The sequence below is a fragment of the Lissotriton vulgaris genome, chromosome 8 (genome assembly GCF_964263255.1).
Source record: "Lissotriton vulgaris chromosome 8, aLisVul1.2, whole genome shotgun sequence".
Classification (NCBI taxonomy): domain Eukaryota; kingdom Metazoa; phylum Chordata; class Amphibia; order Caudata; family Salamandridae; genus Lissotriton; species Lissotriton vulgaris.
In genome coordinates this window covers 827,989,603-828,013,797 of record NC_141696.1, presented here as the reverse complement: position 1 = coordinate 828,013,797, position 24,195 = coordinate 827,989,603, and the positions used below count along the sequence as shown (strand labels likewise).

The 24,195-nt window shown below is 47.7% G+C and overlaps 1 protein-coding gene across 1 annotated transcript in view; it reads right to left on the bottom strand.

The window, feature by feature from the left end:
* The window catches only part of REV1 (REV1 DNA directed polymerase), a 475,128-nt gene that overhangs the window by 258,708 nt on the left and 192,225 nt on the right, over positions 1 to 24,195 (bottom strand). The window contains exon 7 of the mRNA XM_086934725.1: positions 5,083 to 5,196. Coding sequence (XP_086790851.1) covers positions 5,083 to 5,196 — 114 coding nt within the window. The remainder of the gene's footprint in view (positions 1 to 5,082; positions 5,197 to 24,195) is intronic.

Genomic DNA, 24,195 nt, shown 5'->3' with positions numbered 1-24,195 from the left:
TACACAAACGGACACTGTAGAGACAAGATTGGCCCTCCACACATTCCGTTCTTTAGAGAAAATAGAGCATAACTCAGCAAGAGCCTTGAAACAGGCTTTAACCTGCTGCTTTGCCTCATTTGTAACTTCTTGTTCTCTTACACTAACAATGTCAGTCATCTTCCCGAAGTCAATCAATCTAATTTTAAAGGACAACACTTGAGTTAGTTATGCCAACAGAACTTGTTTCAGAGGGAGCAACTGTGGAAGTATCAACTAATCTATTCGCAATCTCAGTCAGTGTTCACTAAAGAGAGAGAGTTTTAAGATATACTGTCAGATTGCTGCCACCTCCCTCCCATCATCACTTGCTATGATAGGACACAGCAGGTGGTTACATTTGCAAAGCAAAGGCAAATGATAACTATATTAAGTGGAAGGTAGTTTGCCTTCTGTCACCCACCCTGTCTAGTTCCACCTCCAGGTGCCCAGTCTAAAACCAAAGAGGCAGAAAATGACCTGTACCCAAGCCTTATGCACCTAGCTCCGGATCTACTAATAGGAACCACTATATGGCCTGAGTCCATGCCTCCCTCTCCCTCTCTCTCTCTCTCTCGCCCTCTCTCCCTCCAGGGAGGTCCCGGGGTCCGGGAGGGCATGCCAAGTCAATCGCTTGGCCCTTGTTACCAAATGTGCTAGCATGGCGAAGGGGGAGAACCCCCTAACGGGAATCTCAGCAAACTCAGGCAGTTCTTTATGCCTCAGCACAGTGAATCCTTCAGAAGAGTGCACTTTAAAGAGTAGCCTCCTGTTTGGTCTAAGTCTAGTCAACTTATACAATAACATCCCAAGACACACCCAACCTTCATGGCAAGCAAAAAGGGATAGCAACACTCAGAGATAGTTTTTGACAGGTCCTCTCTGATCACTCCAGCTTTCAAGGGCATGACTAGATGGAGAAGTATCCAGTCCTTTCACCTTGCAGTCTAATGACAAGTTCTTTACTTGAGGAATATTGGGTGGGTTGTGTGTTCGCAGATTATGCAGCCTTCTTGCAGGAAAGCCTGGCAAAGCCCTCCTGCCCAACTCATTTTTAACCAACTTTCAGGCACTACACATCAACAAGAAACTGCAGGCAAAGCAAAGTCATTACCCTTCTGACACAGCTTGTTATGTTATAGTTTTATTAAGCACACAATTCCTATACAAGTTTCCTGGCGCTAAGAAACCTCAACATAGTTAGTCAGAAACAACCCACAGAATCTATATACTGTCCATCACCAAATTAGAGTCTATACCACCAGGTCTTCAAGGCCTTTCTGAAGTGGATATGTACATGCAGTTTGCTCAGGTGTATGGGCAAAGGACTTTATAATTCAGCAGTTGCCACTGAAAAAGCTCTGCCTTCAGTCCGAGCCCCAATAAAGTCTAGGGACAGAGAAGAAGAGGGCATTCTTGAGAGTACAGTAGGCGATCAGGAACATAGATATTACATTCTTTTCCCCACAAATAGAAAGGCCCAGACTAATAAATACCTTAATACACAAGACAGATGGCTTTGAATAACATCCTCTTTGCCACAAGAAGCCAGTGCAAAACATCAGTAGATGCCGAGACATATCTGGGCAAACCTAAGCTTAATATAGCTGTTGTATTTTGGACACAGAAGGGGCACCGAAAAAGAGAGTTACAATAATCAAGGCGACTTAGAATAGCAGCCTGGGCCACAATCCAGCGAGCGTATGAGGTAAGAAGCAGAAGAATTGTCCTCAACAGAAAGAAACAATAAGAGATCCAGTGATTAGCTTGTTTTTCCAATAATCGATCATCCTCCAAGTCCAAACCTACGTTCTTTACAGTCTTTAAGGGATTAGACCAAAATAGAGTTCAGACAGTCAGTGAAAAAGGTCTGGCAAGATTGGTGTACGAAATGCAGAGTATCTCAGTCTTGTCTGAGTTAAACTTCGGGCCATTCAGGTGCAACCAAGAGGCAACTGTAGTAATACAATGACTGAATGTCTCCAGAGAAACCGACCCTGTCCTGTCCAAGAGAACGATCAGCTGAGTGTCTTCTGCATAATTTATACAGGTGACACCGAAGAACCCGACTAATGTAGCCGACGGACTGATATAATGTTAAACAGGGTTGGGCTTAAAGAAGAACCCTGTGGCACTCCTTGATCCAATGCTTTGCATGCTAACACGAAAGGGGTGGGACCGCTTATTGTCTATCCTTTAAATATGATTTCCACAACTGCCATGCATCCAATCCCAGCCACAGTAAGTCTGGTTAAAAGAATGGACAGAGACACTGTCTCTAATGCAGCAGACATACTGAGGGTACAAAGACAGCTGGATCCACCTTATAAGGTCCTCAAGAACCGACAACAGTGCAGTTGCTATGTTGCGGTAGAAATGAAGACTGTAGGGGCTCTAAGGTGTGATGTTGTTCCTGAAAACTAGAGAGCAGATAGTTAACATGCGTCTCCTAAATTTTGACTGCAAAGTGTCGGAGAGGTATAGGCCATTAGTAAGAAGCAGCTGGCATCTACGGGGGAGGAGGGGACGGGCAGGCGCACGTGCAAAATGAATTAATAAATAAAAAATTACCAGCAAACAGGACATCCTCCGCTCCGGACCTCCACAGGAACTGGAAGCAGGAGCATGGAACTCCCTTAACCAATCATGGTGGCATGCTGTGAGAGCAGCTCCCTGATTAAAGGGAGCGGCCTCACTCGGTGCTCCACAGCGCCCTGGAGACCTGTACTGACTCTAACCCAGCAGTCTTAAGACAGCTGGGTCAAAGACGTTTAAAGTGTGCATGTGTGGCTGGCCGTCTTAAGATGGCAGGCTAAACAGACATGTGCACTTTAAACATAAGTGCATAGACAGCCCACCCTCCTCCCTGCTGCTGTCACTCAGCAGTAACCTAACCCTGTCCTGACGCTTGGTTTGGGACGATGATGAAAAATAAAATGGTTATGAATTGGGGATTTTAAGTACGCCAACGCTCCTCGGCTCAAATGGAGGAGCCGCCCCTGCCAATAGTTTGAATGACTTGATCTGTACTAGGGTTTTTTAACAGAGGTACAATGAGTCACCTTTTCCACTCAACAGGTATCCAAACATTGGTGAGAGAGCCATTTCAAACCTTTAACAGAGGTTGTGAGAGTACCAATTAGGCCATATTCAAACTTTTCGGTTGAACAGGATGTAATCCGGGGGGGGGGGGGGTCCAACCTATTTGTGTCAGTAACAGATGTAAGCTATTCCAAGGTCAGATAATCAAATTGATCTAGACAGGTAACAGTGGAGACCAAATCCACGATGCCCGTTAGTCCCAAACTGATGACTGGGGATTTAAGTGTCAAGATACAAAACAGGACATTCTGGGCAGATTCCTAAGCAAGCCTCAGTGCATGTTGAGAGACCCGGTGAATTGCAGATGGTGTAATTTGTTTTGTCACAGTAGTTAGAGAGCTTATCAGCAAGATCTTGAAAATGTGTAATGTCTGAGGGAGCACACTTAGGAGAAGTTAAATACATAACTACAGAGAAGATTTCCGTTTTCTGCAGCCATGATTTTATTAGAAAAGTATTCTGCTTTTGCGGAGACTACTAACCTTTTATAATTCAAAAAAGTCTGCTTTAGTTCTAATCTGGCTTGGGAGTAGTCTCAGCCCCCATTTCACTTTAGACAAGACAGCAGTATACCAAAGTTCAGAGGGTTTAGTCTTAATTTTGGGCTTAACATGAGAAATCTATTTGCTTCAAACAACAGGTTCTCTAAATACATCTCTCCTCCAGTGAAGGAAACCAGAATTGTTGAAACATGCAGTAGTAACAGCTGGACAAGCTTTAGAACTCCCCGTACTTTCTGGCACAAAAATGAAATTCTCCTTCCATCTTTGGGCCACATCTAGCCATTTCCCTTTTTTGCAAGCTTTTCCAGATCTGATTTTTTTTGTGTAAATGCCTTTTTTGTCGCTCCTTGGACCTTTTTCGGATTCCTACTTCAAGTACCTGTAAAGATGTGCTGTACAAATTAAAAAAATAAATGACTAAAAATAAATAACACCACTCTTGGAAGAAAATAGGATATTATCTGCATGAACTTACTTTTACCAAACGTCCTGTAACAGAAATAAATATGTATATCTATATATATTTATATATCTATATCGCTATACATGTGTGTATATATATGTATATATGTTTATATATATATATATGTTTATATATATATATATATATATATATATATATATATATATATATATATATAGATAGATAGATAGATAGATATTCCTCAAACATCATTAGGCTTATAGCTACAAATAGGGAGGGATGTCATTCTGGCAAGCGCCAGAGAGGTTCTTTAGTCCCGATAGGTTAAATTCACCCCACATGTCTAATCCTCCAGGCCGCTGTGCAGCCTGTGACAGTACACTGCTACAGAACTACATAATGTGAGCGAATGAAAGAGCTGCTACTGGAATGGACTGTTTTTTTGGGGAAAGGAAAGAGGACGGATAGCAGGCATAGGCTGGTGTAGTTACTTTGCCAACTGCACAAACATAGTAAATAGGTAGGTTTGGAGTCCTTACTGATTTACAGATAAATAAGGTATGGGAACTAAAAGGATTTCAATCATCGGTCTCTGTTGACAGATTTAAAAAAGTTTTTCTACTTGGGTCTTTTCCTACTTGGTATTCTGGATCTCAAGTGAGGCAGATGTGTCACGTGGTGTGGAGATGACCTACTATCAGGGCCCTGTATTTGGGGTAGTCTTGTTTTGTTAAGTTGACTGCTTTAAAATATTTTAATTTAATTTAATTAATATGGGCTGGTGGGAAGAAACGAGTGAAGTTATCACAACAGAGTTCATACGGTCAAGTTTCCAGTCACTGGTCATCAAGTGAGGGGTTGCCTGAAGGACAGGGGACTCCAGGTGGAAATCACTTCTGTGTGAAATATATAAAATTTCTTAAACATGACATAAAGGGACTTTTTGTAAGGAACATCCAGGTAATACAGGTAAAGAAATGAAAAAACCTCAAGTCACCAGTAGAACAGTATTTGACAATGTAGGAAAAAGGTTACCTTTCAGATCTGGCCTGTTCCGGATGCCCACAGATACAAAGAAGCAGTCCATATCCACATGGATTATGCAGGTCAAACACCTAGATAAGTTGCTTGAACTAGTAGCATCACATGCTATGAAAAAAAAACAAGAAGGGGATTTACAAATAGAAGAACACCATTTTGTATCGTTCTTTTTATTGGTTTCGACACAAATAGCCACAGACATTAGCATATTCTAGACAGAGCAGTTAATAAGGAAAAAATAAAGACGGTTTTCCGTGTTAATCTCAACTATTACATTTTGTTGTACGTTTTATCGATTGAAGTATTTAAGAAAAAAACCGTTACTTCATAGTTATGTCAGCTACTGCAAAGGCCAAGGCCTAGAACCCTCAAGCAAGAGAGTTACATTCATGACAAGGTTTTAATTGTGTTAATTAGTTAATCCCTTCTCTGCCCCCCGCTCCCTTAAACTTCTTTCAAGTAGGTGAGGTGCCAGAACAAAGCAAGCACTTGCTCATGGTCTAATATCATTGTTGCTCAGGGACATTGATGGGATCAAGGAGAGCAATTATTTTTCTCCCCTCTGTTTCATGAATGGATAGCGAGGAGAAGCACTGGGATTGTTCATGTTTTGCTTACATGTGCACCTTCAGGTCACAAATGACCACTACAGAGCTCTATACCGTTCCAAACTGTCTCCTGTCATCTTCAAACTTTACATGAAGCTGCTTGGTGCTCAACTCACAGAAAACTGCACCAAGATTCACAAGAACACAGACGATACACTGTGTATAGGTCTCCTCTGCCCCAGATATCCAACGCCTCAAACACTGCTTCCATATCTTCCGGACATGGGTGTCCAGTGCTTACTTGAAGCTCAACCAAACCAAGTAAGAATGCCTATTATTTGCCAACATCAAAAAGATGTAGTACAAACCTGGCTCTATGACCTGAATCTTGAAAGTTTTGAACCCAAACTCTATCCAAATGCCAAATCACTGATTCACCTGGGACACCAACCTCTCCGTCAAGTAACACATTGCCCAAAAAACAGACTGTCCGGTACCAGGTCTCACTTCTATAGAAAGTCAAACAGTTTCCTCAGAAAGTGACTTCAGGACTGCTGTTCACGCCCTGAACTCTTGCATCTGGAGGGTGGTAATGCTCTTCTCCATTGCCTCCCAGACTCCACAATGGCCCCCCTTAGGAATATCCAACAAGCCTCAGTAGGTCTCATCCAGGGAATGAAGAATATGATTACAAACCCCACATCCTTAAAAATCAGCTGCATCATTTAAAAAGCCATCCCCCCGCTTATCTTCTTACAGACAAGCTCACCATCTATGGTGCTTCTCCGCACAGCCGTAGCCAGGGTACCATTACACTGCAGACTAGGAAGTATAAAAAAGACAAAATAAGACAACAGGCCTTTTATATCATGCACCCAAGAGCTAGAACAACATCCTGAATCCACTAGAACTTCACCAAAGCCGCTCCAATTTAGGAAAGAACAGCTGTAGGAGAGTAGGGTCTGCTATCCTATGGTCACCCCATTTTTTGCTTTTTGCTTCACTGGTTTTCGACTTACTGAGGCTGTGGGCCTGCTAATCAGACCCCCAGCCTGCTGTTCTCTCTCTAAATTCATAATACATGTGCTATAGGTACATACCACAATTGGAAATGGACTCCTTGTCAGCCCCTGTACCATGCACTATAGGTGCTCAGGGCATAGGTGCCACCAAGGCCTACCAGGGTCTGCAGCATATCTTTTGCCACCCCTGGCTGGTTCTTAAATTGACACAACTGGCTGATCACTCAGCTGGGGCAAGTGGGTGTAATCACCCCTAGCATTCGATATAGTATATCTATATCTAAACCTATATCTGGACACATATAAACCTGTGAGTCACTCCTATGGAAGGCCTTATCAATCCTGGAGGCAGAGTGCGTGGTTTAATGTGAGATGGAGCTCTGGCATGAGCTGAGCCTGTCTGCAGCTGTCGGGAACAACTCCCTAAGCTGATCCGGGATAATGCCATACCATATACTATTAAGTGCCTTATAATCCTCGCGGTTATATAGCAACTTTGGTTTGGCTTTATCAAAACATGTCGTGTGAGGTGTCATACGAATTGGAATACTACCCCCTCGCCAGTTCTGGCGACGGGGGTAGCATTCCACCCTTTTAGAGGGAGAAGACCTGTTACTTTACTGAAACGCGGTTGATTTAAAAGAGCCTCAGATCCACAAAATGGATGCCTCTGCGACAGACACGAGTCTGGCCTCCTGCTGCTGACCGAAACTCAGCAGATGGTGACCTGGACAAAGGGTTTCCTGTCGCAGGGCGGTGTCAAACCACCCCAGACAGGAGATAGTGGATTGTAGCAGGGAGGTTTCAAAGAAACCAGACACTGCCTGGGGAGCACAAGGCTGCCCCTTGCATAATCCGGCCAAACCGGTTCTGGGGCACACAGCCCCTGTCCCAGGGCGGCCAGGATCAAAGGAAAGGGGTGTATCCACCCCCTTCCTGGGTCCCACCCATAGGATGGGACCTAGCAGGTAATCCAGCCCACCAGATTCGAATAAGAGTGGGAGCAGTGCCAATGCAACTCAGATTATCATGAAGAAACATAGGAAACGAAACTCTGGACCCTTCGACATCCTACTCAACGTAGAAGACTGAAGAATCTCCCTTGTGGTCAAGGAGTGACCACCCTGTGCAAACAGGCACCATCCAGCACCTCGACCCTTGCTTTGTTGCAGTTCCCGCCGGAACTCGAGCGACAGAGATTGACGAGATCAAGCTTGCCTGCCTTCCTCCAGCCCGATCCACAGTCCCTGCAGAGCTGAGACCCGTGGAGGTGACCGGAAGCTTTGGGCACGCCATCTTGAAAAGGCCACGAGACGCTGACTGCGCAGCCCACAAGTGATCCTCGAAGCTGTGCACCGGGGTTTGAGAAGCCCCAACCCTGAGCTACTCTTGCACCGAAGCTACCCCCTCCACACTCGACGAGTGCTGCGTGGGGCCCTTCTGCTTGTGTTGGCTCGACGCGTTGGCCCGGTCACATGCCAGCTGGCTTGTGGCCCCTGTGCTGACGAAAACCTTTAACCGACTTGCTTTTCCGGTTGCTCCAGATTTGCACCAGCTCCTGTGAAAAGGAGCCCCCGCTCTGACCCTCCTGGTCTGAGTGAGAAGCAATCTCCCGGTTCCGCGTGGATTGCTTTTGCCAAGTGCTGTTTGCTGCAATCTTGAAGCCGACGGCGCTGACCGCGAGAGCCTGCGTGGGACAGATCGTGACCTGCTCCTGGACGTCGCAGATGCCCCAAAGCCCACGTGACAGCGGAGAGAAGCTCCTCGACAACCATCTGATTGCGCCCGACATTGCCTGGTTCCGTCCTGGTTCCACCCTGGTCACTGCTGAGTGACCCAGACTCTGTCCCCTCTGCTTTCAGATACTTTTCGACTTCGATCCACTCTTAGATCACACCGGACACTTCTGCTTCCCATCGCCTGCAGCATCTTCAGCTCCAAGCACCAAGAGCCTGCGTGTCAAAACCCGACGCCACTTCGACCCTGTGCACCCACTTCCTGTGGGTGAGGTAACATTGCAACGCCGGTGTTCCTACACTGGTACACACCTCTAGGGTCTGTGTCTTAAGTTTTGTTCCTCTAGGTTCAGCGGAAGTATCTTTAAACTAACTTTGTGTAACTTTTACGCACCATTGACTTTGCATTGGTGCAAACAGCACTTTACGTGCTGCACCCGAATCCCGCGGGCTTTTCCCGACTTCAGCATTGCTAGTTCAGACTGCTCCCAGCGATTCCCTAGGCCCTAGGCCTAACCACTGTTCGATTGGTATCTCTTATACCACTTTTTTAATATATGGTTTGAGTGGCCACCCGCCCTCATCCATAATTGTGCTACTTTGTATGTTATACTGTGCTTTTGATTTAACGCTTGTGCCCCTTTGCTCATAAAGAGTACTGGGGATTAATTTAGAAATAAACACATATATTTTTATAATATATACTTGTGTGGTGTCCTTTCATTTGATATTACAGGATTGTATGTGGTAAAACAGCTCGCTTAACACGACCTCTTAAGTTAAGCCTTTAAGGCTGCTTAGTCCATGCTACCCCTAGGATAGCTTGTCTAATAAGGTTGACTTACAACCAGACACCATAAGGGATTGTTTGGACTGATACAAGGTGGTTCCAGAATTGGAAACATCATATATCAGGCCAACTTCTCACAACAGACGACTCGCCTCTTTAAAGAATACTACATCACAGTGCATTAACCATCCACAAACCAGCTTCCTCTTTTATTACTCATTGACTTTAAGCTTTCCTTTGACCATGAGCAGCGCTTCGCTGCCTTTTGGCTAGGTTCACACTACAATAGTATCACATACACACAAGTTCACCTGTCTCTATGGCTGTCGAATGTTCTAGTCACACAAATGGTTGATCTATGTGGGAATGGCACCAACATTTGTGAAAAGTATTTTAAGTTTACAGGTTAAAGATCTGTTCAAGTTTCAGATCAATTCACAGAAGGAGTTTAATCTAGAATGTGTCTTCCTGAAGAGTTGCCTCCTTCCATCTCCTGCTACACATCATTGGGTTCTTCTCATTACATAATCATTGCAATGAAACATTATAAAGTTACTGAAAATTATCATACCCCGGAGGGAACCTGTGTCAGTTTCTTTCCCTAGCTTTCTCTCATCCCAGGGATCCTCCTAGAATTATTTAAAAGCACTGTTTCTGGATGAGGATTACCTGCTTCTACACACAGGACCATATTGGAGGTGTTCAGGTAAGTAATACAAGGCAAGTGTATTGCACTTTGATAAAGTGAGGCACCACTTATGTTTCTTTTCACATTGTCCTGCTGAGGCACATCTCTCCCTGCTCATAACCAAAAATCACTAACTCAAGTCTTTAAGGGCATGGGGACTATTCCTTTTCCTTTTTAAGGCCCGTCTGACGTGTAAGGTATTGGGTGGAGCAGTCTTTTTCTTCCCAGTGATGCTGCTACACCAACACTAAGCAGTCGGTTTGCAATGTATTAAACATCTCTCAGCAGCCTTTATAGTCTTCACAAACCAAGTAAATATAGAGAGAGATTTTTAATTGACAACGAGAATGGCTTTCTTTTGACTTTGCCTATGTACCCCAGCTCTAAATAACAGCGTTATGGATTTTCCATCCCCCCCAAAAAAATGACACCTCATTTTGGGATCGGATTACTGAAAGAATTCTTCAACATCAATATTATGAATCTTATACATAAAGTCAATGAATGCACATACATGTAATGCAATACTCTTGCACATTTGTCAGTATTATGCTATCCACTTGAACACTACTTCCATAAGAAGCTGAATTAGTTCAACCACACTGCTAGCCTGTTCATTTCCCTGCACGAGCCACCATGGTAAATCAATGCACATCTTATAATCTGCCTCTTCAAAGCCCACCCTCAACGGCACCCTAATGCAAGTTTTTGCCCCTATCGGCAACACGCCGCACAATTACCATCAACTTCCTAATGAAATTACTTAACATCTCAAAACACATAAGAATTTACCACCAGTCAACAAGCCATCTGTATAAAGAAAAATTACATAACAATTGGACATTGATTAACATTCTGCCTATTCATACATGATTTGAGGAGACCATATAACATTGGGCCTCCAGACTCTTCAGAGGACATGAGCTAATGTAGCGGAGTACTTGCAGAGCTTAATGGATTCCAGTGATCTGCAGAGCAATTCAGGGTCCATCCTCCCTCCATTGGTCTTCAGCCTATATTTAAATCTCTCAGAAACCCCACAGGAAACTATGGAGGCAATATTCATTCTATACACTTTCAGCCTGCAACTCTGTCTGACAATCTTTACAAGGAAGGGTGTCGACTTACTTATAGATTTCCACTTACAAACGTCAACGCTGACTGACTTCCTTGACAGACCCTATTCACCCTCAGACAATACCAAACAAGCCCAGAACAAATACTATTAAACTTTATTTTGGGTCACCTGAGATCCTAACTCACCACAAGCCCAATCATTGGGATTCATTATAGACATTGGCAGTGCCAACCAATTCTACACTATCATGAAAACCCAAGCATGCTAGTAAAAGTCATCATATCAATGTAGAGCAAAATATATCCCCCTGCTAAAGCAGCATGTAGAGCAATCATCCAAAACCTATGTTCTACTTAGATGGTGGTAACTTGTGTCCAATAGCTAACTATTTAGTGGCTTCAACAAAGAGCATACTGCACAACACAATGCAGCACTACTCAAAGAGTTTATGTGTAAGTAGATCACTCTCACCCAGAATTTCCCCTCAAGTGCAGCCAACCCTGCAATGGTGATTTTGCAAGGCCCTTCAGACAATAAAGCAAATGGTTTGGAAAAATGCACTATACCGCTTGTGGTTAAGGCACCACATAAAGCCATGACATTGCACATTACAAATCAGGAAATGTAAGCCATCGGAAAACTAGAAGAAAAGCCATGTTCTTTGGATCTGGAAAGCATTCCACCACACAGGAGCCTTGTTCTAGACATAAATGACTTCAGAAAGGAGCAGAAAAACTCATCCTTTCATTGAGAAGAAATGGTTACTTGTGGCCCTGGTACTGAATCCTAGGCATCCTCATTGAAGTCACAATTGTTTTAATAATTCTTAGCTGCATGAGGTTACCCTGGAACACTTTAAATTCAGTATGCTTAAATGTAACACAGTGAAGAGTCAAGCATGACTAGACAGAGAGAGAAACATTTAGTAATATTTCTAATTTTAGACTGTTTATTAAATAAACCTCTTCTCAAACTACACTGCAGCAGCTACCTCATAACCTGCTCCATCTAAATAATGAAGGAAAAAAGCAGCCCCTTAAACTTACAATAGAAACAAGCATTTACAATGCAACGGTCTCGCCTTTGCCAAAGTTAGAGCTATTGGCATTGTAAATTACAATTTTTTTATTTATGTGTTGGTTTTGAAAACAGATAAATAAATGGCATTGTCATTTAAAATGTCAATAGCTTAATCTCTCGCAAATGTGAGACCTATTGCATTTGCACCCACCCACACACCCACAGAGAGCCCCCCACCCCCACACACACACACCGAGAGCCCCCCCCCCACACACACACCGAGAGCCCGACACACACACCGAGAGCCCGACACACACACCGAGAGCACCCCCCCCACACACACACACACACCGAGCCCCCCCCACACACACGAGAGCCCCCCCCCCACACACACACACACACACACAGAGCCCCACACACACACACACATACTAATAGTATATATGCTTACTATATTGTATGACGTCGCAGTCTTAGATGGGAGAGTCGGGGGTGAAGGGACAGCTCTCGAGTAGTTAAATATTTATCAACAATTATTCGGACATCTGTATTCTTTGTCAAGCTTGCACTATTTCCTTCACAAATTTGGATTATTTGAAGCTTCTCGTCTACGGAAGACAATGCAGCCAGCTAAAAATACAGTGCGGTTCCAAATAAGTCAATTTTTGGCAAAGTCAATTGGTCTTGCAATTAGAATACAAGGCACAACGTAGAGGGTGATGGGGAGAAGCACAAGCAAAACAGAAACACAAAGTGCACTAGGAGAGCAGTACAATAGAGTAACATCTGGAACAAAAAAATGCACTCATCAACTGCTTAACCAAGAAGAACAAGAAAGGGAGCGGGCGAGAGAGACTAAACGAAGAGAGGAGAAAGAGAGGGTTAGGAGAAAGACTGGAAGAGGCACAGAGTTTATACAGAGGAGATGAGGAAAGTAAAAGAGAGAGAAAGGAGAAAGTTAGAAAGGCAGAGACAGGGGTGGAGGAGTGAATGGGGGAAGAAGAGTGTAGCAGAGGGGTGTCAGCGAGTGAAAGGGATACAGAAGCAATCAGAAAGAGGATCTGACCAAGACAGACAGAAGAAATAAACGATAGAGAGGGGGAATAAAAGCAGTGCAGGTGGGAACAGGATACGGGGTGTGAGAGGGAAGGAACAGGGAAGAAAGGTGGAGGCGGAGAGGGAGGATAATTAGCGAGGAGAGGAATGATTAACCTGAAGGAGAGAAAGAGAGGATACCTTTGGGGGAAAGTATTGCTATAGCACCCAATGAGGCGCGTGTGGCGCACATGAGGCTCGGTGGGCACTGTTGGGGGTTTCGCTGCCTTTCATGAGAAGGAGGCAGAGAAAATGTGGAGTCACTGAAGGAGGCACGGGCAGACATTAGCAACAGGTTAATGACTACATTTCATTTGACATAGCATTAAATGGCGCACAGGTGGCCTCGGAGCGCCTAAAAAAAAAACAGCGAGGCCTAAAACTAAAGAAGAGTCGTAAAAACGGAGGACGTCAGTGGGGAGCTCAGGTTCCCTTCGGAGTCCCCCGTAACCCTGGCACAGATGCCTCTGCCCTCTCCGCGGATACCCACCTTCAGGAAAGGGTGCCAGCAGCACTGCCACACGCACAGACACAAAGTCAATGAGCATCTGGCCCGCCAGATCACCATTTCATCCCTTTCCTTACTGCGCCCGTTAATATCATTCCATCGGTATAGTGCCACGTGCAGCCGGGAGCTGCATTGCGGCACTTGAGAGTGTTGCGGTGCCAGCCTAGAATATGCAGAGACGTCTTCTGAACGGAGTAGGGTCCCTCACCCGTCCTCGGAGGGAGGGGTTCGTCTGGTTCTGCCCAGTCCTTGACATATGGTCGCGCTGTGCCCTGCCACCCTGCACAGCCCGCGCTCCTGGATCCTGTGCCCGGGCTCCGCTTGGCTGCTGTGCACAGTCCTTGTTTGTGCAGCAGCGGGAGCCAGGGAAAGGGGAGGAGAGGAAGAGGAGGAGGGTGAATGTTGAGGGGGAGAGCGGTCCAATCTGCAGTCGCCAGACCCGGGGTCATATGGCTAGCCTCCATTTATGGAAATAGCCAATGAAAGAGAGAGGCCGGACAAAGCCACATACACTGTTCTCAAAAGATTTCGCATGCGCGAACGCTGCTGCGCAGCGGATTGCCAGGCAAAACCTGAAGAAAAATGCACATTGACCCTATTTAAATACAGGGGCAATAAATTGCTATGATGCCTTGTACTTATTATCAATAACAGTGGTCCTTCGTAAAGGAAGGGAAATGTTAGAGAAATAAATATAGACTAAATAGAACTATATTTTAAGAAATGCCCAGCCGGACACTTTAATGTCTTGATAAGAATAATGCAAAAGGACATAGAACACAGAGTGTGATGAACGTGGGACACCAGCCAATGTCCAGCTAACACACTATGGGAACACAAACAAGGGAGAAAAGTAGTAGGCAAAAATTGGGTCACCTGTCCTCATAGCGCTTGTTTTTTCTCCTCGCCAACAGATTCTTGGACAATGGCACCGCTCATATTAGGTAAGCTCACTCAGCAGAGTATCGCTAGCGACATAGCCTTCTCGTTTCCCGGCTACAGTCTAATTTCCCTTCATTTCCCCCCAGATTTCACGCTGGCCCCACCAACTGGTAAGCTCTCTTACCCACTGGCGCTCGCCTGTTCTGCGATTAATGTTTATTTCTTTTGATTGCTAATTTTCCCTTTCTCCAGAAATTCACTGTAATCATTGCCGATCCTTGGCTGAGTGGCTTTCAGCTTATCCCCATTGGTAAGCCTCCGTATCCGCCCTGGGTTCCCTTGTATTGTTCAAATATGATGTCTTGTACTGGCAGTTGTTTCACAGTCAGATCTTTTCGACGGTACTTGGAGATTGATTTAGGATAAATTATTTATGTGTATGAGAAAGACCACAATGAAGATGCTTATTATGAAGAAGTAGCGCTGTAAGCAAGAACCATTTCTGCTGCATTGTTAGATCTCCATTGACAGCCAATAGTCATATATATAAGAATAGAGTAGCAAGCAAAAACATAGTCATCCAACTTAAGGTCAAAGGCAACACGTGAATCAAGCAGCTCTCCGACCTCCCTCTGCAACTAGGTGACGTCTTCCACGAGACTGGAGGTGGTAAGTTCAACCTGTTTTACCTTTTCGTTCAGTTTCCCCATATCCACACAAATCAGGTTAATATCTATGGCCATTGAATCCATCTTATACTCCAGTGAAGTTTTAACCCCAGAAATAGCGTCCATGACATCCTTAAGAGAGAGCTCAGGTTCATCTCCAGTCAGCGCCCCCTTCGCCGAATTCCCCGACAGCCGTCCTTTTGACATATCCTTGGAGATGGTGTACCTGTCAAGCTTATTGGATTGAACCGATTTCGACCCCCTGGTTCCGGTGCCCTTCACATGCTCCATGTCCCGATGAGCAGATCGCTACACAGGGCAGCCCCCAGGGACAGCCAGAGAGTACACCCAACACCGGAACTCCAGACAAGGGCCCGCCAGGGTCCACAGCAGCAAGGACAAACAGCACAACCCATCAATAATATGAGCATCGAGAAGGGCGCTATGCCGGTGAACCGCATTGGAGAAATGACAGCAGGATAAGTCCGCCCCGCAGGGGACACTGGCAGCACCACTGCAACACTACAGGTATTAATCAGCTGCGTCTTGATGCCTACTCACTGCTCCCCATACATTGCCCGTGGACAGAGAGGTTCAATGCACCAACCGCCGACAGCCTAGTAGGCCAACGCACCGCCGGAAGACCAAGCTCCACCAAGTTGACATCAGCCCAAGGGATCAGAGTTACACAATTCAGGTCCACCTCCACACACCGCCTCAAAAACAGCAACAGACCCCATAAGGTGGAGGCCTCATCCTCTCACAACAGGCCCGTCAAACCTGCGCCAGTTTCCATAAGACACAAGTGTGGCCCCCAATAACAGCGCAGAGTCCCAAGGGGCCAGTTCGGAGGGGGCGAAGGAGGGGCTCTCCAGCAACACAGCCGCTGCCAACAAGAAGCGGCTCCAGGGCCAACCGTCTGCTCCGCACCTCACAGCATCAAACATCAGCGACTTTCTCCAATCAGTGCAGTCTGCGCTATCAATTTGGCTAGAAGGGACCCCCCACCAAGCCACGGAAGCACTCTGAGGTGCCCACGAAGCTGCAAACCAGCCCCACAGCTCCCGGATCACAAAGCCACCAGTACCACAGATCCGCTCCAGCGGCACAGGAGAAGAGAAGGGGGAATGCCGCCTCTCCGCCTCAATCGAGGGATCACCAGGGTGGGGGGGGGGGGGGGGGGTAAGGGGGGGCAGGGAGAGACAACACCCCGAAGGATTGGCAGTGAAACTGGGGGGGGGGGGGGGGGGGGGGGGGAGAGATCCACTCTCAGCCCCAGGACCGGCAATCAACAATAGGCACTGCGTCCGCCAAAGCCGGAGCCGCTGCTGCACCACTGCTGTCGCTTCCTTCCTCTCTGCTCCGCACCGAGGGAGCGCAGAGTCGTGCAGTCCAGCGGCTGGGTTGGGAAACAGCACGGTCAGGCCCTCTTAGCGTTGCAGCCCCACCTACCGGCCAAACCAGAAGTTCCTGATTGCCAGATCAGTCTCACCACTGTGGGTCCAGGCTTGAGGGCCCACACTTGGGAGATCAGAGTCCGCCGCCACAACGCCTCTGCAGGGGCCGCAATCAGCTCCGGACCGGCGGTACTGTGTCCACAACACCTACCCCGGGGGAAGCACTCCGAACGACAGGATAGACAGCCAGGATAGATTTAGGGCTCACCGATCATGGAGCTCTACAACTACGCGGCCACTTCAGATTGCGCTTGGCAACGCCCCCCTCACAGAATAGGGTTTAATTCTCTTTCTTAGTGGTTGGGGGTCTGTGTGACCAGACGATCTGGTTACTTCTACCACTGAACTGCTAGTTCCTGTTGGACTAGCCTCATCCACAGCTGGCACAGTAGAATGAGTTCTATGCAGGGTAGCATTAAGTTAGTACATTGTGACAGAAATCCACTGCTTGCAGCAAATGTTCATTTAACAGGAACGCAGCTTGAAATTGTGGTTGGCTGCACAGATCATTTTTTAACAATAAGGGTCGGGTTCAGCTGGTAAAAAGATTAATGTATGCATATATAAAGGCCTGGGCCTCCTCTGCTGATATTGTTTTCCATAGCCAGTTGTGCGGATCTGTGACCCCCACTGTCGACAGAAGACTGCTAATGGGGGAAGACACTTGGGGCCCTCCTTATGAATGGCCCGGTATATTAGTTGGATTTTCCACATAACTGGTTTACTGATACCAGGGGAACCAGTAAATTCAAGGTGGGGGGGAATCCATCCAATTATAAGTAGCTCCCTTAGGGTCCACTAACCAATAGGAAATAATTCCAGGTGAGATTTCCATAGGAATTCCTCATTTCGGGCTGATGTTCCCCTGGAGATTAAGAAAACCAAAATCTCTGGGTGGAAGTTGAGAGATCTGCAGTGTTCCTATGGATCACATAATTTCAATAGAGCCAGTGCCTGCTGTTACCAGCCCCATCAGAATTAGGAGGTCACTCGTAATGAGGTCTTAAGTGAATATCCAGAGGGAAGGGACTTCAGGCCAAGAGAAAGGGATTTAAATAGGTTACCCAGTGAAATAAGAAACTATAGACTGTGTAGATTCAGTGAGAAACTCCCATTCCTGCAGAAACAGAAGGATTGCTTTCAGGAAGCCAATCCAAAAGGACTGATTACGTATAAACATGTTGTTTTCTCAGGACAGCAGTCAATTCTCTGGCTTTCTTCCACACCAAGAAGAAACTTGAGTAGAATCCTGCTTAAGGTTCTTACCCTGGGGGGTGGGGGAACTTGCCTGGTCTGAAGATGGCCGCCATTTAGGCAAGCTCTTTCGGCCGCTACAACAATCCTACATTATACTGCGTCAATCTGCAATACAGGGCGCTCTGTAGTGCAGGCATGTGTGCCTAATAATCCTGCAAAAAATACAATTGATGGACAGAATGCAGAACAATGTCATACATTCACCCCAGTACAGAGATTTAAGCCCAGATCCATCATTTTTTATTCACCATGCCAGTTTGGACCCAGTCATATGCACCGGCATGTGGCCCAGGAATCAGCACACGATCGCTGCTCTGGCGCGGTGGGTCCAGTAAAGCCTGGATTGCGCTGGTGGCACAGCCTGCGGAGTTCCACCCGTGAGCGAGGCGGTCACTTCCTTCTCAGGGGAGGAGGTGCGCTTCTGATGTGATGAAGGCAAACTGATGGACCGAGGCCTGTGGTTGTCAGCGGAGAGTGCAGAGTGACCACTGCGGGTGTCGCGCCACTTTTGTATGCTGACCCGATCCAGACACAGCTGTGGGTGCTGAGCTACAGTGAGCGGGGCGATATATCAATGCTGAGGAGTGAGTGGAGACTGCACCAGCATTGCCTGAGAGCTTGGACTGGCGAAGAGGTTCCGAGATCGCTGACAGATGGGGACCCTGGGGTGACCACTGCGGTCAGACCTTGCAGGCTCAGGGACAGTGCCCTTTGTTTGGGCCTGCCTGTCTGCCGGCCACGCTTGAGCTGCCCCCACGCCCAAGATGAGCAGCGTTGCCACAGAGGAGCACCTACCATGGTGTGATGACTCCCCTGAGTGTGATGTACTGTAGAATGCCCCGCGCCCCTGGTGGGACTGCTTGGACTTCAGCACCAAGATCCCGAGGTGAGAGACACTGTTGAGCAGAGACAAGCCTAGACATCCCCCCCTGCGGCCCACACGGCATAGCACGGCAGCCTGGACGGAGAGAGGCATCCGGGGAGGCATACTTGTGCAGCAAGGCCATAACAGGGTGAGGACTGGACTGAGTGGGCCTGGAGAATTACTGAAGATCTGGGAACTCTGATAATCTGAGACTGCTGTGAAAACCTATGCTGCATCCTGACTGTACCTACATCCTCCCCGCATTGAGAATTCTTGGCTCAGGCAGCGATCTTCGAGACGGAAATCTTGTGGATTTTTAGACAAATTAAGGCACGACACGCTGTGGGATCATTTAGATACAAATTGGAGTGTAGCTGCAATAAGGGCATAGAGTGCGATCTCTGCAACAGTGATCTTAGATACCCTTTCCTTTTTTGCTATGCCTCTCATATAGTTTCTGAACGGGCACGCCAATATGGGGAAAACAGACAAGTCTCAACCAAAGATGCATTTTGAACAGTGTAAGACCCCTAGAAAACACGCAGTTTGGGCGACATTCAGGTAAACCTGCACAGTGACTGTAGAACCTGAACTGGACGGTGACCGGAGGCAAATACTATCAGCTATGCAAGTAAGCCTCACGAGAATTGATGGGAAGATCGACGCTCACACCTATCGTATGAATTGAATGTCTGAGAGGATCGATAAGCATGCAGAGCATCTAGACGCAGAGGAGAGCTGCATGTCAGAGGCTGAAGACGACCAGAGTTTAGCCAGGGAAACCCTGAAACGCCTAGAGAAGAGTGTCTTGATGCTGCAAGCCAAAACTGAGGACCAAGATGCGCGCTCCAGGCGCAACAATCTTCGTATACTTGACGTTGTGGAGTCTACGCGTGTGAATAATATGGAAAAGTTTGTCGAAAGGCTTCTTATAGACCTAGTGGGTCAAGACTCATTCTCCAAGCTGTTTGTAGTGGAATGGGTACATCGTTCACTAGATCCGAAGCCGGGGGCCCGCCCTCGCACAATATTAGCCCTACTGCTTAATTACAAAGATTGGGATGCAGCACTGCGCCGCTCCAGAGAATTGCACACCATATGCCATAAAGGCACAGAACAACTGATCTTAAGGGATTTGACATTGCAAGTTCAAGAGCCACAGAAACAATTCCTTCCCGCTAAAAGGAAACTGCAAGAAATGAACTTGGACTATGCTTTATCCGGCTCACTTGAAGGTAACTGTTGACAGCAAAGTGAAAACATTCAACAATCCAAAAAGTTTGCAACAATTCCTCAAGTAGCTGGAATGAGCAGGTGGTAAGCGGAGATCCCCCAGAGTCGAGGCTAGGGAGCCGGGGATCTCCTCGACTTTGGATGAACCTGGTTGATTACATTTCTCTTGTTGATCTATCTAAGTTTTCGCCGTGTGCGGGACAATTGCTATTACATTTAAGTACATCAGGGGCTCCAGGTGTGGGTAGGACAGGCTGTTCTATTAGATTTGTGAGGTACATGCTATGCAGAGTGTGGAGTAGAAGCACAAGTTACTACTTGTGTAACGATATATCTGTAAGAGATAGTTAGTGATAGATTCCTTACCTTAGAATATCCCCAGGCGTCAGACTGGATCCGGAAACTTTCGCGTAGCAGTACCCTTGCGCGTCGGTAGGCGTCGTCTGCGGCTCCGCGTCCGTCGTCGGCGCCGTGATGACGTCGGTGTACTTAGACGCCGCCTCCACGTGCTGACGTCAGTTCTTAGCCGCAGCTTTTCAGCGCCAGAAGCGCAGAGCCATGACAAAAACCAACACTGGTGCCAAGAAACTAAGGCCCTGAAAGGGGATGACCTTAACACTAGATATCGGTTCGCAGAACGGGGAGGATGGGTGGGTCGGTAAGGAATCTATCACTAACTAATGTCTCTTACAGATATATCGTTACACAAGTAGTAACTTGTGCATCAGAAAGAGACACGTTAGTGATAGATTCCTTACCTTAGAATAGATACCCCAGCAATACCATCCCCGTGGTGGTGGGTCTGTGAACCAATATTCACACCAGAAAGTCCTGGAGGACGGAACGGCCAAAGTAGCCGTCCCTCCGGACTTGACTGTCCAGGCAATAGTGTCTTGCAAACGTGTGCAGCGAGGCCCACGTAGCTGCCTGGCAAATGTCCTGCAAGGGCAAGCCGCGGCCCAAGGCAGTTGTAGTGGCCGTGGCTTGAGTGGAGTGAGCCCTCAGCCCAGCAGGGGGCTTCTTCTTAGCCAAGGAGTAACACGCTTGGATGCACAAGATAATCCACCGGGAGATGGTCCTCTTGTGCACCGCTTTCCCTTTCTTAGCGCCCGCGTATCCCACAAAGAGTTGATCATCCACCCGGAACTGTTGTGTGCGATTCAGATAAAATGAGAGCGCACGTTTTGGGTCCAGACGGTGGAGCCTCTCCTCCTCTCTCGAGGGGTGCGTAGGCGGAAAGAAGGTGGGCAACGTGATGGATTGCCCAATGTGGAAGGCCGTGACTACCTTGGGTAGGAAGGAGGGCCTTGTCCGTAACACAACCTTGTCCGGATGGACTGAAAGGAAAGGAGGCTTACAAGATAGAGCCTGGAGCCCACTCACTCTCCTGGCAGAGGTGATGGCTACCAGGAAGGCAGTCTTCAAAGAAAGAAGGCGAAGAGGACAGTTGTGAAGTGGCTCAAAGGGAGCGCACATCAGAAACTTAAGAACCAGGTTCAAGTCCCACTGAGGCATCACGAAGGGAACCGGAGGAAAGGTATGAGTGATGCCCTTCAGGAATCGATCAACGATAGGGGACTTGAACAAAGAAGGTTGGTCAGGCAGCCTCAGAAAGGCTGAAAGAGCTGAAAGGTAGCCCTTGACAGTGCCCAGAGCAGAGCCCTGCTGGGCAAGAGAGAGAAGAAAGAGGAGAACCTCAGAAAGAGGGGCATTGAGGGGATCCACAGCCTTTGCTGTGCACCATGCTACAAATCTGTTCCACCTGCAGGCGTATACCGACTTTGTGGAGGGACGCCTGGCTGCCAGAATGATGTTGCAAACTTCAGGAGGCAAGTCAAATGGCCTCAACTGTCGCCGCTCAATCTCCAAGCATGGAGGTGGAGACTGGACAGGTTCGGGTGGAGGACCGTCCCCTGCTGCTGCGACAGAAGGTCCTCCTGAAGAGGCAGACGAACCGGGGGATCGACTGACATACTGAGTAGCTCGGGATACCAGTATCTCCGTGCCCAGTCCAGAGCCACAAGGATGACTTGTGCCCGGTCGCGCTTGATCTTCTTCAGCACTCTGGGCAGAAGTGGTATAGGCGGAAAGGCGTGCAACAGACCGCAGCTCCACTCGCAACGAAAAGCGTCTCCGAGCGAGTGCCGCCTTGGAAATTCCAACGCGCAGAACTGATGACATTGCGCGTTCTCTTCGGTGGCGAATAGATCTAACCAAGGCTCTCCCCATCGCAGAAAGAGGCCTTGCGCCACGTCCGAGTTCAGACGCCATTCGGGATCCATCGAGCACCGACGGCTGAGTTCGTCCGTCCTGGCGTTCAGAGAACCTGCCAGGTGTTGAACCAACAGAGTCACGTCCTGATGTTCCAGCCATTGCCAGAGGCGCAGAGCCTCCTGGCAGAGGGTCCACGACCCCACTCCGCCCTGTTTGTTGCAGTACCACATGGCAGTGGTGTTGTCCGTGAACACTTGCACTACACTCCCTCGGACAGACGGGACGAATGCCTTCAGTGCCAGACGAATCGCCCGCAGCTCCAACAGATTGATATGGAGCCGGGACTCCGCCGGAGACCAGAGTCCTCTGATCTCCGCCTCTCCCAAGTGGCCTCCCCAGCCCTGGAGGGACGCGTCCGTCACAACCACGTGCTCCGGTTGGGGAAGGGAGAGGGATCTGCCGTTGACCCAATCGCGGTCCGTGAGCCACCACTGCAGCTGTCTCGCAGTGCCCTCCGAGATCAGGACATGGTTAGACAGGTTGCCCTGATGCTGGGCTCACTGAAACTTCAGGTCCCACTGCAGAGCCCGCATCCGCCACCGTGCGTGATGCACCAGAAGGATGCAGGAGGCCATCAGCCCCAGAAGCCGCAGCGTCAACCTGGCCAAAACTCGGGATAAAGGCCAGAAGATCGGAATCAGAGCCTGTATATCCCGAACCCGCTATTCGGGCGGGTAAACCCGAAACTGCGCCGAGTCGAGAACCGCTCCGATGAAAAGGAGCTTCTGAGAGGGGCACAGGTGTGACTTCGGCACATTGATGGAAAATCCCAGCTGGTGCAGGAGATCCGCCGTAGTCTGGAGGTGGCTGACGACGGTCTGGGGCGAGCCCGCCTTCAACAACCAGTCGTCTAGGTAGGGGAAGACTGACACCCCTAACCTGCGCAGATGAGCTGCGACCACCGCCATCACCTTCGTGAACACCCGTGGGGCGCTGGTAAGGCCGAAGGGGAGCACGGTAAACTGAAAGTGCTCGTGGCCTACCGTGAACCGCAAGTAACGCCAGTGGGCCGGCAGGATGGGGATGTGGAAATACGCGTCCTGCAAGTCCAACGCTACCATCCAGTCTCCTGGGTCTAGGGCAGCTAAGACCTGATCCAGAGTCACCATTTTGAACTTCTCCTTCCGGAGAAAGCCGTTGACGTTCCTCAGATCCAAGATAGGGCGTAGGCCCCCTTTGCCCTTCTTGGGTACCAGAAAGTAGTGGGAGTAGTAACCACGTCCTACTTCTGGCCCAGGAACGCGCTCGATGGCCCCCTTGGCCAAGAGGGCCGAAACCTCCTCCTGCAGGAGCCGCAAGTGATCCCCCGATACGCGGTGGTGTTGCGGTGGCATGGCTTGAGGGGTCGTCTCGAAGGGGAGGGAGTAGCCCCTCCGGACGATCTGCAGCACCCACCTGTCCGAAGGGACAGTGCGCCAGTGAGAGTGGTGTAATCAGGAAAAAGATAAAACAGTGTGGACAACAAAATGGTCCACCTATTCCATCTTCACACACAAATTTGACCAGCAGACACTACAAATCTCAGAAATGCACAGAAACCACATAATTAGTAACACAATGCTTTTGCAAACTAGTATAAACCGACATTTAAAAACCGGGACTGCTCCAGCTGTCAGCAGATTTATCTCCCAAAGCCTTGACCAGGTCCATCCAAAAATAAAAAGACTTGTGAGACCAAGAATTTCAGTTTTAAAAACAGTTTTCAAAGAAATGTCAGCAAAAGTTTATGTTTGCTGAACACAAGTTCAGAGTTTACATTGATAGAGACAACTGTATTAAACAACTCATCCTTTTTTTTCTTTTGCAGACAGACACAACGCAAAACCTTTTTCCTGCAGACCTAAGAATGTTGGATGCACACTTTCGGAGCCAGCAACTAAATAAAATGTGCTTGCCCATTTGTTGGAGAGGCGTGTTTTAATTTGCAACACAATGTACTGCACAGATTATTTAATGTAAACCTCTGCCAGGCCTCAAACAAGGAAT